Source organism: Apis florea, unplaced genomic scaffold (genome assembly GCF_048593485.1).
Source record: "Apis florea isolate Af1SG1 unplaced genomic scaffold, ASM4859348v1 contig_1615_pilon, whole genome shotgun sequence".
Taxonomy (NCBI): Eukaryota; Metazoa; Arthropoda; class Insecta; order Hymenoptera; family Apidae; genus Apis; species Apis florea.
The window spans coordinates 773,486-787,384 of NW_028256416.1; the positions used below are offsets into that span (position 1 = coordinate 773,486).

Sequence of the window (13,899 nt, forward strand, 5' to 3'; positions counted from 1 at the left end):
ATACGATCAATCGATTCATTGGGATCGTCTGAGATTTGCATAGATCGATATCATAAACGATGCAATAACAACAAGCTCGCCAAATTCGATTAACGCGAATGAATATTCAATATTTTACGCGCGCCTCGAGGAATATTTAACAGCCGGTATAAAAACTTAATTATTTTAAAATTGCTCAATTTATCCGTCACGGCTCTATCTTTTGCCTCGCTTTCTAACCCAATCATCTTTTTCGAACGCGCGGAAGCAAACCCAATTATTACTGATCCGGAATAATAATCGAATAAATCGCGAATTTTTCGACTGTAAATTTTAACGACTCTTCTTCCTCTCCTCTACTTTGTTTCAATTTATATCCCTTTCGATCATTTGTTAGCGATCCATCCGTTAAATCGATCGAACCTCGAGTGAGAATCGAAAGCATCATCGTATTTTATCTCTGCCATACGTAATCACGATTCTATCCCAGAATTGGGAAAAGTTGAAGTGGAACATTTGCTTGCGTTCGTGCGTTATTGAACACCTGAGACTCTGAGACAAATTTCCTGATCTCGAGACTTTCATCGAGATCGTTCTCATAAAAAGAAGTGGTGTGTAAACGGCGTCCAGAGCCATAAAAAAAATGATGATGGTTAAAAATTTCGAAACTTAAAGTTTGCTTTAAGTAATTATTTATTGAAATGCTGTCTCGTAGTCGTTTAATATTACAATTATTTCCAATTTTTATTATTATTACGTTTTGATTGCGATAAATTAATTATCGAAATAGCCATTCGTAACTTCGACCAGAGAAAGAAGAAAGTCTCGTGGAAGAGATGAAAAAAATTTGAGAAAAAGTGGTCACGTTCGAATCGTCGATCTCGATGCAACTTTGAGCTATCCTCACGATTCGAGAAATAACTCCATTTTCGACTCCAGCCGCTTATTAACATCTTTATCCCGTCGAATTTGTCGAAAGAAGTATATTATTCCCCCTCGGAAGGAACGTATATTAATCCAAAATCGATATTCTGCATCCAAAGTTGAGCATTAACTAGTTAAAAATATCGAATAAATATAGTTGTTCCATTTGGCGTTAAAATTATTTCCAATTATTTTTGCAATCGCATTTCGAACGATAAATAAATCGAAGTAACTTTATTCGATTATTAAATTTTCCCGATCAAAAAAATCTCGCGGAAGAAATGCGGATCGGTTAATTTGGAGAGAAACGCCTATTTTAATATATTTTTGCCTCACACAATCGACGATTTGTATCCAAATTTGGGCATTGATTGGTTAAAAATTTGGAGTAAAATTACATTTAAGTAATTGAAATGCTTGAATAACATTTATTCGTTGCTCTTATAATTCAATTATTTTCAATTATTATCACGTTTCGAAGGATAAATTATTCAATTGTTTATTCGGTCAATTTAGAAAGAAATATCTATTTTCACACGCATTTTTCTACTCGTCACATACACTGATCCAAAATCGACGATTTCCATCCAGAGTTGAGCGTTAACTCTGTTAAAAATTGTCTAATAAAACTATATAATAAAGTTACTTTGGGCAATTACTTGTTGAAACTCTTGAGTAACATTTCTTCGTTACAGTTGATACTCTGTTCCTCGATCGCTCGACAACACCATTATTATTATTATTATTATTATGTTTTGAACGACAACTCGTAAGTTCAGCATCGGAAGGTCGAGGAAGGTCACGCCGAGAAGAGAAGACGATCGGCCACTTTCTTTTTCTCGCAACAACCGTTTAAGTGGTTTCGGAAGCTGGGAATGATTTACTTTGCTCTCTTCTCCATTTTACACGGCACACTTTTTTTTCTTTTTTCTCTACCCGTATATTTATTTTCCTGAGAAACTTACGCTTATTATCGCACACTGTGTGTTTATGCAGGCTCGATCAATGCAGTATATAAAAAGTATATTTCCCATTATTTGTAAACATTCAAATACTCGTTCAATCCATCCGAAAAATAATTTTCCTCGAATTCGATAATAATTTCGATAAATAAGAAAAAAATGAATATCATTTATCGATATTGAGCGTCTCAATATGGATATTCTAACGTCCTTGGACAGAATTCGGCGACCTCTCCTCCATCGTTAAGAATAATAAACGCGCGTGCCCATTGTTCTCGACACGATTCACGAAGGCCTCGTACGTTTTCCAATATCGTTCAACTCGTACATTGCGCGGTGCTCGTTTTCCTTGACATACCTCGAGAAGACGAGCCCACGCGTCGTCATACACCACACGCATTCCAAGGATTCGCCTCCGCGAGTAATCGGTTGAAAAATAAAATTTACAACGGGAAAGAATTCCTTTCGAGGAAGTTGGCCGAGGAGAGAAAGCCAGGGAGAGGGGAAAGAAAAGCGAAAGGGAATCGTTTCGAAAATCGAAGAGTTTTCGAATTCTTGTCGAACGTTTGTCGTAGGAGTCGACATCGACGAGTCTACATCGATTTCCACACTGGAAAACCACGAGTCCATCATTTTTGCATAAATTAATAATATAAAAGCTTTTTAATCGCGTAGTTTAATTTTTTTTTTTTTTTTTTTTTTAGAGATGGTTCAACATCTCGTACGTGGCGATTCTTTCATCTTTCTTAATAAATCGATCCGGCCTTCGATACCCTGCAATTTCGAAAATTGCATTCCCTTTGATGCATCGCCGCGTAAGCGTGTAATTTCGCGCGAAGGAAATGTTAAGTAAAGAAAAGAAGGCGGAACGTCAATCGTCGGATAATTCGTTTCTTCGATTTATATTCACTTGTAAAAAAAACTTGTGTCTACGAAAAAAAATCTAGATCAATCATCGATTAATTCATCAACCTTTCTAAATTATCTTATCTTTATCTCTCGAGATAAAAATCTCGATACTTCTCGATTTTTAAGTCTGTACTGCATTCCGTTAAGTCCTCCCAATTGGAACTTAAATTTCAAATGTTCTATGATAAATTAAGTAGAGAATACTCTGAGCCGACTTCGTTCCAAGTGGGGAACAAATTTCGTGATTTTCATGCAAAGTAAGATTATTATACGTGATAAACACTCGCACGGAGATTTTTTTTTTATTTGATCGATTTCGTACCTGTTGCATATGTATAAAGTTCCCATACAGGAATAGTCGTAAAGTGCAATAAACAGCATTTTCTAATAAAATTTTATCATTTATCTCATGACTCATTTTTAAGTAGACTAACGGCCATATATATTCTTTTCAACTCGTCATAAAAATTCATGCAATAATTAAAATATCGATTTTTCTTTTTTAATAGGATAAAAAAAAACTCTTCAAAAGTGTTTCACTGTAGAGAAGAGAGAGAGAGAGAGAGAGAGAAAAACTTGGAGTCCCGTAACGTTGCGCGAGTCCACAGAAATCCATCTCCATCGTTTTCCCGACCCCCGGGTTTATCGCGCAAAAGCCATTTAAAGTCGTCTCGTTAACACAATTCCCGGGACGATAAGAAGTTGGAACGAGTGTGTACCGCGCATCTGCATCGCCGACTCGATGGCCGGAAATCCCAACTTATATTCTTTCTTTCTTTTTTTTTCTTCTTCTTTTTTACCATCGTGTTGCAGATAGAGAATCTAAAAGTGGAACGACGCGGTCGATAAAAAGTGGCTCACTTTCGATGCCGTACGAAACTTTCTTATCTTATCCGCCATCTAAAACCGATCTTTATCCATCGTGCCCGTCGTAAAACGGACGGGAATTCCGCGAAAGTGTGTTTATTGTAAGGAAGGAGAGAGGGGATAGGGGATAATTAGAGATAAGTGGGCGTAATTGGCGTAAACTTTCGTTCCACGGTGTGTTCTTTCTTCTCGAGTGGACGTTTTATTTTTCCTTTCTTCTTTTTTCAATCGACAACCGCGACCTCTTCTTTGTCTTGTTAATTCCTTTGTCGACCGTGCGTGGCGCGTGCGTGGCGTGTAATCGCCGAACGAGAGACGACGACGACTCGTGGGAAAATCTATCTCGATCAATGGATCTTCGTAATTGAACGTAAATTTTTAAATATCGTCGATAAGGATCGAGCGAGAAATCGGATGATCGAGCGAATAGCCGCGCGTGAAAGGACCGATCGAAGGCGACGAAAGAACGTATCCGGAGAAGTTTACGAACAGATGTCATTAATCAGGAAAGGGTTCGCCGAGGAGAAAACGGAGAAATGTCCAAGCTTATTCTCTCTTTTTAATAACGTTTTAACGCCATCAACGATGGAAAGTCCGCTACTTTTCGCGTATCACTTTCGCGAAAAACTCGTCCTCAATCCCAAACCTATTCGTTAATCGTTATTTGAAAAATAAAATCCTGTGAGAAGGAAGGAAAAATGGAGGAGGGATAATTTTTCGTTGATCTCGTTGAAGGCTTGATCGATAATAATGGTCGATAACCCTCGTTGTATCCCGTAGACATAAAATCCTCGAAGCATAGGATACACATATATATCGCCGACCTAGTTACACGCACACACACACACACACTGACTACTTTCGTTTGTGTATCGGGCAGAGGCGCGCGAGAAGAGGAGATGCCAACGAATAATCGCTCGTTTCATCGATGATCGGTCAAAGTGCTTCCCTTGTTCGGCCGATCTCTCCTCACTTTCGTCGAGTCGAAGAGACTTTCGATGTAGAATTCAATAGAATGATACAAACTCGTTTATAATTGTAAAAAAATATGAATGAATAAATAAGATAGCTACTTTTACGCTCGGAGTTTCTACACTTCTGTTTCTCCGCCTTTTATTTTTATTATCCTATCCGTTTGGAGAAAGTTGAACATTGCTAGCAGTTGGCTTCAATTTTTCAAGGAAAATTATTCGCATCCGTTTTATTTAACGCTGTTACCTTCATCTGCTACCGTTTTTTCTTTCTTTTTTTTTTTTTTTTTTTTTTTTATTCAAGATCAGAGGGGAGATTGGCAGGGAACGTTGGTACAATCCCTCTTCTTCACCGCCTTGAAAACTTCGTGGAGACCGCTCTTTTTCGCCGTTGCAGTCGATGTTCTAGCGGTAAAAAAAAAAAAAAAAAATAAAGAAAAAAATAAAAATTGCGTCAAAGCGATATTATCGATAGATCATAAATAAATTCATGAATTCGTGCCACTATTGTTTTATGTTTTCGCGTGTTGGAAATCGAAGAAGAAGAAAATTGGAACCGGTTTTTTAAAAGCAAAATTGTCCTCTTTTCTTTTTCTTCTTTTTTTATCCCATATAATTAGAAAGATAATAAAAGAATCGGCTCTAGACGGATTATATAAATGCTTTAAACACTGCCCTCGTTGTTCCACTTCTGTAATTGCATAGATGGCAATCAGTCGTTAAGCCGTTAAAAAAGTGCTCTTCCGACGAAATGCTCGACTGTAAACGAACGCCGTTTTAATAAGCCGATTTTAAACGTTCCATTTAACGTCAATCTTCATCTTTCATCACTCTATCCATTCTAGGTTATTTTTCCATCGAAGCAGAGAGTTAAAATCAACCGATTTATTATTTCTCTCTCTCTCTCTCTCTCTCTCTCTCAATCCTGGGAAATAACGATTACCTCGTTGCCAAATTCCACAAGATATTCTGCAACACGGTCGATCCAGCGTCTCCGCCAGCCAGGATCACATAACAGATAGATCTCTCCTCGCAATCCGTGTCCGTGAATCGCGCCTGTTTATGCTCGACCGGTAGGTCAGCGACCCTCCATTTCGACAGGACGATATTAGGCTGGCTGGAAGGAGCACGTTTTAGAGAACTCGGCTCGATTGTTTTAGGAAAACCTAGTTGTAAAAAAAGTACTAGACTCACGTAGCGTTGTCAACTTTGACCACGTTCGGAGTGAGGGCAGCAATGAGCAGGCCCAGTGGCAGAATCGTGCCAATCAAGTGGAGGATCTTCGTCCAGGGTGACGCTCTGTCGAAACGTGTCGGTTGAAAATTAAACTGCTGCGAATAATGGATAAAAAGAGAGACATATATATATATACCTTTTCTTAACGGGATAAGATGGACGAGACGCATCGTTGACGAGATCGATCTGTTGATATCCAACGTGTGGCTGATAAATGGTGTAAGGAAACTTTCTGGTTCTGGTGAACGACGATTCTTGGACGTAAACCAGCCCGTCGCTCGGCTTCTTCGACGAAGAGAGGAAATCCTCGTGCAAACTCGACTGAGTCGGACTCTGGTGATCCGAATAAAAAGCTCCCGAATGAAACGGCGCGTTCAATCCGCTTGTTAAATCCGCGATCTCGGGCTTCGGCGACTCGCCCTGAAACTTGGACGGTTTCCCCCATACGTGGCTCGTTCCCTGCTCGAAAACCTGTTGATCCTGCGAATCGAACAATTGCGTGTCGGTGAACGGTCGATGGAACGCGTGGACCTCCTTGGACGCGCCATCGTATCCCCCAACCTCGAACGCCATGTCACGAAACTTGACACGTTGATCCTCGCGCCCTGCGTCTTTCTCCATCGACGATCCAACAACACCGGTTTCGTGCAAATTTTGACGGGAATCTCTTTGATCGCCGGTGTTTCGATTAATCGGCTGGAACACAAGTTGAAAGTGTTTCGAGTGCTCGTCGTACGACTCGGTGTCCCTCGTCGTCCCTCCGTCGTCCAAGTCGAAATGGCGCAGAGCGTTGAAGGGATTGTTGATCGCGATTCTGGATTCTTTGATCTCGCCGAGATGCAGGCTCGGTCGAAATTCTTTTTCAGTGACGTTCTTCTCGTTGAACTCTCGATAAGTTTCCATCGTGGTGGTGGCGATGGAGTCCGTGGTCGATCCCAAAGAGAATCGATCCTCTTCCTCCTCCTCCTCGGTGGAAGAGGATTCGTGGACCGGCTTCGCTTCGAGTCGCTCGTTTCGAGTTGCGTTTCTGGTTTCGTGACCGCGGGTCAGAAGCAAGGCGAGAAGGAATAAGAGTGCCGTCTTGCTCGACGTTCGACGATTCATGGCGTGCTCGGTTGCACGACTAAACAGGATCTTTGCCGTTTCGCCGTTCTTTAACTCGGCGAGAAACCGTCATTAACGCGAGTTTCTCTAAAAAGCGTGAAGGCGAAATTATATCGTCTCGTTTAATCGTCAGCTTTACTCCAATTGTTGGGAACACGCCGCTTAGTTCCATTAGGCGAGGTGTGGGAAGGTGTTGAAAGAGCAGGATTTTGATTATTGCACATCGTTCGTATCGAATAAACGATTAACGTTTAAAACGGAAATGGGATTCGAATAGACGGAGTTCTGTATAAGGCGGAGTTGATTAGTTAAAAATGATTCGATTCTAGAAATATTATCGAAGTAACTTGATCCAATTCACACGCATTTTTATCTCTATCATGGTATTCGTCACATATATATTAACCCAAAATCAACTTTTATTCCAAAGTTGGGCTATTAATTAGTTATTAAAATGACGTTGAATAACATTTATTCGTAGCCCTTATAGTTGATCCGTTTGCCATTATTTCCAATTGTTATTACGTTTCGAACGATAAATTATCGATAGCAATTTTATTCGTAAGTTCGATCATTGAATTTTCCCCATCACTGAATGATGGAAAGAAATCTCACTGAAGGAATGCGGATCTGATTGATTAATTTAAAGAGAAATGTCTATTTTCACACGCATTTTTGTCCCTATCGTGGAATTCGTCACGTATACTGATCCAAAATCGACGATTTCTATCGAGAACTGTATAATCCGTTGAAAAATTTGGAATAAAATACTTTACTTATTAAAATATTTGAATAAAACATTTATTCATAGCCCTTATAGTTGATCCGTTTGGCATTAAAATTATTTCCAATTTTTATTACGTTTCGAACGATAAATTATCGAAACAATTTTATTCGTAAGTTCGATTATTGAATTTTCCCCATCACTGAGTGGAAAGAAATTTCACTGAAGAAATGCGATTAATTCGTCGCATATGCTGATCCAAAATCGACGATCTCTATCCACAGTTAGACATTAACTAGTTAAAAATGAATACAATTGACTCGATCCGTTGTTTCCAATTATTTTACATTTCGAACGATAAATTATCAAAGTAATCGTAGCTTCGATTATTAAATTTTCCCCATCACTGAGCGAAAAGAAGTCTGGAGTGGAAGGAATGCGACTCTGACTTAGCTAATTCGGAAAAAAATTATTTTCACACGCATTTTTCTCTCTACCATGGTATTCGTCACACAATCGATCCAAAATCGATAATCTGTATCCAGAATTGACCCGTTGAAAAAGTAACCAGCCAATAAACAAGTTAATAAAGAAAAAGTAAAGAAATAAAGTAATACTTTAAGTAATCGTTATATATCGGCTGTTTGCCATTAAAATAATTATTTCCAATTGTTATTACGTTCCGAACGATAATTTATCGAAGCAATTTTATTCGATCATTGAATTTTCCCCATCACTGGCGCAAACGTGTAAATTATAACACCTTTCTGCGGATTATCAATCGGATAATTATCCGTGATGGTGTTTTCACCGTGGCGAGTATTATGAACGGACGGGCAGAGAGGTCGGAACGAAAGTGGCCGGAAAAATAAGGAGGAAAGGACAACCGCGAAAGGGGATAGCCTAGATGTCGGGGACGATATTCACGCATCGACGACCAGTTTCCATGGAAAGTATCCATCGCGGGGATAATGAAACGTTTTTACTACGTCGGGGAACGCGTGTTAACGCGAGGAGTCACGAAAACGCACAGAAAGCGTGGTGTGACCGACCAGCTTGTTTTACATCGGATTTCTCGAAAGGATTCTGGGACGCTTTTCACGCCGTAAGAAAAAAAAAGAAAAAGCAAAAAGAAAAAATCCCCACCAACAATAGAATAATAATCGTTCGATCATATTTTCCTACGATCTTCAATCTTTTCTCTTTCTCTCTTCCATCTCACTTTTCTCTTCCTTCCTTATCCGCAGGAAAATTTCTCCATTCTCGTCGCGAAATTTCCCGACAATTTCTTCCAACCTCGAATTACCTTTATCGTCATTTTAAAGCGTCGTTTTAAACGAGATCCACGCTTGTTCGAAAACTTCGAAAGATTACTCTAGTTTCGTCCAACATTGCAAAGATTAAGATATATGTTTATATATTCTTCGAAGAAATCGATAAACCAGAGAAAAAGAGAGAGAGAGAGAGAGAGAGAGAGAGAGATGATCGTCAAGGAAGAAACGGATTTCTACGAGGCGAAGAGAGGACTAGAGGAGGGGAGAGGGGAAGGAAAAAGAAAAGAAAAAAAATGTTTTATTACACGGAACATGGGGAAAGAGCGGAAAGGGGGTGAAAAGACTTTCTAAGGCGAGTTTTATCAGCGAGCGGCGAGAGTCTGGCCTTGTTTCGCGCAGAGGTCAAGTCGTGGCTAGGAGAACTGGTCGAAGCAGATGTCGGAGATTCGAGATAAACGATGCACAATACCTCCTCTTCGTGACCGAACACTCGTCGCTTCCGTCTCTCTTTTAATTATCCACGCTTTGAAATATCTTCGAATCTCTTCTCTATATGTATATATTCACAGTTTCTTCCTCTCCGTTCTCCATCTCTCTCTCTCTCTCTCTCTGCAGAGGAAGTCTAGAGAACGATATTCGTTGCGATGTGTATACCTTTCGGATCGGCCGACAACGAAAGTAGACGTTCCCCGCGCTCGACCCGACTCCCCGCCTCTCTCTTTTCCAGTTTACGAGTTCTGGTGCTCGTTTTCGCGGTTATCTACGCCGATGGAGAACGACCCAATTCCGGTTTCGAGTAGGCCACCCGACCGCATCGTCGCACCGGAAGGGAAAAATCCATCCGTCGGAAGTCCATCCAACCGACTTGTCCCTCCCTCCCCTCTCCCGATCCTCAAATTCGTCGATTTATCCCGAAATGTTAGAATGTTAGAATCGATCTATGTAGAAAAAAAAAAAAGAAAGAAAAAGGAGAAAAAATGCAGATATAAATATATATAAAAAGATGGAAAAAGAAACGAGAGAGAGAGAGAGAGAGAGAGAATGTTGCGGAATCACCGAACGAATTCCTCCGCGAGGAGGTTTGTGGGTCGAGGATGCAGAAAAATGGGAAAAATCCGGGACCCGCTCGGTTCCGGAAGCCGCTCGTAAAACTGCACGGAGGCGTTTCATTTACGAGAAGAAGCGTTTCACGGGGGAACAAAAAAGGAAGGGAGTTTCTGTGCCGAGAGAGAGAGAGAGAGAGAGAGAAAAAGCGCGGAACGATGATTCATCGATGTCATCCTTGTCCGCTTTTATCATCTCTCGCGTGTCCTTAATCGATGAACCGAAATTCGACGATTCGTTTCAAGCTAGCGCCTATTATATTATATTATTTTCCATCCTCTACGAACGAGAGATAATCGGAGATAAAGGAGGAATTGTTCGACCGTGTCGCTCCTTTTTTCCTTTTCTTTTTGCTCGAGCAAGTATCGAACGTGGCGTCGTCGAGCTGCGACCGGTTTTAAAGAGTCGGTGGTATTCGCGATGCGCGAGAATCGAAGAGAGGATCGTCGCATCGAGGTGTCGAGGAAAAGCGTGGGGAGCTGTGGCGTGTTGGCTAGCGCGAATCACGGGCGGAAAAAACCAGCGTGCAAACTGGCTAGTCGATTGTCCACGCTTCGCGACAATTAGCGCGTGACGAAACCCTCGCTTCTTCGACGTCACGTCTTCCACGGGATTCCAACGAGATACGATTCGTACTCGTTCTTTTTCTTCCAAACTTGACAAACGGCCCTCGATAACCGATCTGCCAAAATTTAAACGCGAATTTCGAAAGAATTACGTATTCCAACACCCAGGGTACGACAATTAGTTGGTTCGTGGAGCACGATTGCTTTGCTGCGAAATTCGTGAGAGAGTCTGCTCTCTAATGGTCAAGCGCACAGTTAATGGTGTACACAAGTGGTCCGCAAGTGGAGATACGTAAAAACGTTGTTGCGCAGGCGCGAACATTGGATTCGAGAAACGTCCGAAACAAACGGTGGGCGAAAGAGGCGAGGCGAGGGGAGGGGAGAGAGGAAAAGAGAAGAGAAGAAAAGCCAACAATGGAACGAGACGCGAGGATGTGTGTCAGTCAGCACGCGAGAAGTCCTCGGCGGCGCGTATTATCCCCAGCTGACAATTATCAACGGGACGACGAGAAATAGAAAGAGGAGAGGAGGAGGAAGACGCGGTGTGCATCCATTCTCCGGGTGGCGAAGCGTGGCGCACCGTGTACACCGGTTTGTCGTATGGCGAGCACGTGGCGGCAAGAGCGAGACGCAAAATGGACCAAGTATCCAGGAAGTGGGGACCTGGATTAAAAGCGAACGAGGGCAACGTCTCGGCGACAGAGCCATCTCGGACCTTGAACGTGGTGGAAGTTGGACGCCACTGGTTCGCCACCACGTTGGTCTCCTCGCTTCGCGGTTTCCTAACGGGTTCCTGGCTGCCCTTCGTCCCACCCGATCCTACTACGCTCGCCGGTCGGTTGGCCGCGTTCGAAACTCGAGCCAAGATCTGGAAAAACCGGAGGAAAATCTTTCGAGGTCGCCTCTCGGAGAGAAAACGGCGCCCATCCCGTCTTACATCGCTCTCTTCCTCTCTCGTTTCAGATGGGGAGCGTGCGGGGAGGAGCTCTGATCTGTCTGCTCCTCGTCGCTGAGGGGCTGAGGGAGTCGCGATGCGGGCCGAGATACTCGTTCGACGCGGGGACGAAGACGTCCGAATTGTTCAAGACGAGGGGGGAGAGGTTGAGGGCGGCGCAGGACGAGCCGATTATGGCCACCCCGAGCCCGCCGCGCCACGAGACCAGGGCCGATTTCTCGTTTCGGGACGGGCGGAGGGCGGGCCACTCGGCGACGAGGGACGAGGAGGACGAGTCGTCGAGGGATGGATTCGAGACGTCCACCTTCAATCCGGACGTGCTGAACAAGTTTTTGGAGGAGTACGCGAGCAAGATCAAGGGTAGCACCGAGAAGTACCAGAGGTATCCGTTCAGGATCGTCAAACCTTCCGAGCCGCTCGCCCTCGAGGTGGACGAGCAGACCACCGTTCGATCGTCGATCATCGACCACGATGATCAAAATACCAAGTACGAAGAGGAGCCGATCAATTCCACGTCCACCGAGGATGGAGTAAGATCGTCGTCTCTTTTGACATCTCTCTCTCTCTCTCTCTCTCTCGTTTTTTCTTCCTTCCTCGATTCGAATATTTTATCGACGGCTAACGATCTAACGATTTCAGTTGGGCGCGGTTCTAAACGACACGATAAAGAGGAACAAGTATTACGGGGCGAACACGTACGACGATAGAAACGGTTGGGTCACGTTGGAGGCGATACCGTGGTCGAAGAGCAAGATTTCTAAATGGCAAGCGACTCCGAGCACGCAACGGCCGTGGCCGGAAGTGAAGCCGTGGGATAAACCGAGCAAACCTTGGACCTCCGATTATTCCATCAGGCCCATCTACGAGAACAACAAACCATGGTACATTAATTTCTATCTTTACATTCTATCTTTTTTTCGTAATCGCGTAAAAGTAATTAATTAAATATCATTATTTATATTTCGTTATATGATTTATAAAATTTAAAATAGTTGTATAAAATTAAAAATTTTGAAATTATTAATAATAAATTCTGTAACAATTTATCTTGAAATTTGAAATTAGATTATAACATAGGTCTAAGAAGCGTACAAATTGCCCGTCGATTTCAAGTTGAAACGTGAAACGAAATCCGATAATCGGTGTTTCTTCTCCCCCCTCCAGGTACGAGAAGCCGAAGCCGAGCTGGCCGGAAAACAGTCAGAACGACAAACCGTGGCAAAAGCCCGCCAATCGACCTTACTACACGGAGAAACCCGAGGAGACCCAGGCTCAGAAGTGGCCACCGGAGAGGCCCTCTTGGAACAAATACACGGAGCGTCCCACCGTCAACACCGATATAATTACCGACAATCGGCCCGCCAATTTCCCCAGCAATTGGAACAGGCCGCAACCGACGAAACCGAGCTATCAATACTTGGACAGATATCCGGATAAATATCAGGGGGAAGAGGGGAACGATTGGCACAATTTTCCAACGAGACTCGAGGATCGTCCTCCACCGAGGCCGACCACCGACAGACCGACGGCCTTCTCTCATTATCAATACGTGAACAATCATCCGCAGAGTTATCCCGGGAACGGGGACGGCCAATGGGTGCTGCTCTCAACGAACAGAGGCTATTCCAAGTCCAGGCAGAGGTCGATAAAGATAGACTCGATGGGCCAAGTGGGAAACGTTACGAGGGGCGTGGGCAAAAAGGAGGAAGAAGCTGATCCGGCAGTGGCCGTGATGACGTCGAAGAGACAGGTTAGGCTAGATGATCAAAGAAGTTTGTACGATATATAGAGGGGAGGAGCGAGTTAAAAGAAAGAGAATTTTTAAGTAAAATTCCATTTTGGAATTGATTGTTTCCACAACAGGTGAGATTTGTCGAAAAACGAAAGAATTTAAGAATGTAAGAATAGAAGAAAGGCTCGTAGCGAGGCGTAAGTATTGAACGAATGGTGAAAAGTATCCAGATTTCATTTGTCGTAAATTCAGAAAAAAAAAACAAAAGAGAGGAAAAGAATAATTGTTATTATCACTTTGATCGAAGGATATGGAAAAATAACGGGGGGGAAAAATTGGCAGTCGTTTAATGAGATATCGTTTATCTAGGTTAGATTGAAGAACGTCGAAGAGATAGGTTATGTTAGATGATCAAAGAAGTTTGTAAAAAAAAGAGAATTTTTAGTAAAATTCCGCTTTGGAATTGGTTCTTTTCACAACTGGTGGGATTTATCGAAAAGCGAAAGAATTAGAGGCGTAAGTATTGCATAAACAAAAGAAAAGAAAAAAGAAGAATAATTATTATCTGAGAAGGATATGGAAAAATAATAGG

General features: G+C 42.4%; 2 protein-coding genes across 13 annotated transcripts in view; one reads left to right on the forward strand and one right to left on the reverse strand.

Annotated features, from left to right (window-relative positions):
• The window catches only part of LOC100866480 (uncharacterized), a 37,668-nt gene that overhangs the window by 22,745 nt on the left and 1,024 nt on the right, over positions 1-13,899 (forward strand). For 4 of the 12 annotated variants that reach the window (XM_086905719.1, XM_086905713.1, XM_086905749.1 and 1 more), the window contains exons 3-5: positions 11,584-12,105; positions 12,215-12,456; positions 12,740-13,325. In XM_086905719.1, the coding sequence (XP_086761845.1) occupies positions 11,584-12,105; positions 12,215-12,456; positions 12,740-13,325 (1,350 nt within the window). Of the gene's footprint in view, positions 1-11,215; positions 11,518-11,583; positions 12,106-12,214; positions 12,457-12,739; positions 13,824-13,899 lie in introns of those variants that run through there. The other 8 variants (XR_015291438.1, XR_015291437.1, XR_015291439.1 and 5 more) reach the window with 6 other exon arrangements.
• Positions 4,712-6,970, reverse strand: LOC105736114 (uncharacterized). The gene is made up of 4 exons (XM_031919958.2): positions 5,985-6,970; positions 5,807-5,911; positions 5,556-5,729; positions 4,712-5,017 (listed from the first exon to the last, which is right to left on the reverse strand). Exons 1-4 carry the CDS (start codon positions 6,950-6,952, stop codon positions 4,918-4,920), a joined length of 1,347 nt encoding a protein of 448 aa, XP_031775818.2. The 5' UTR covers positions 6,953-6,970; the 3' UTR covers positions 4,712-4,917.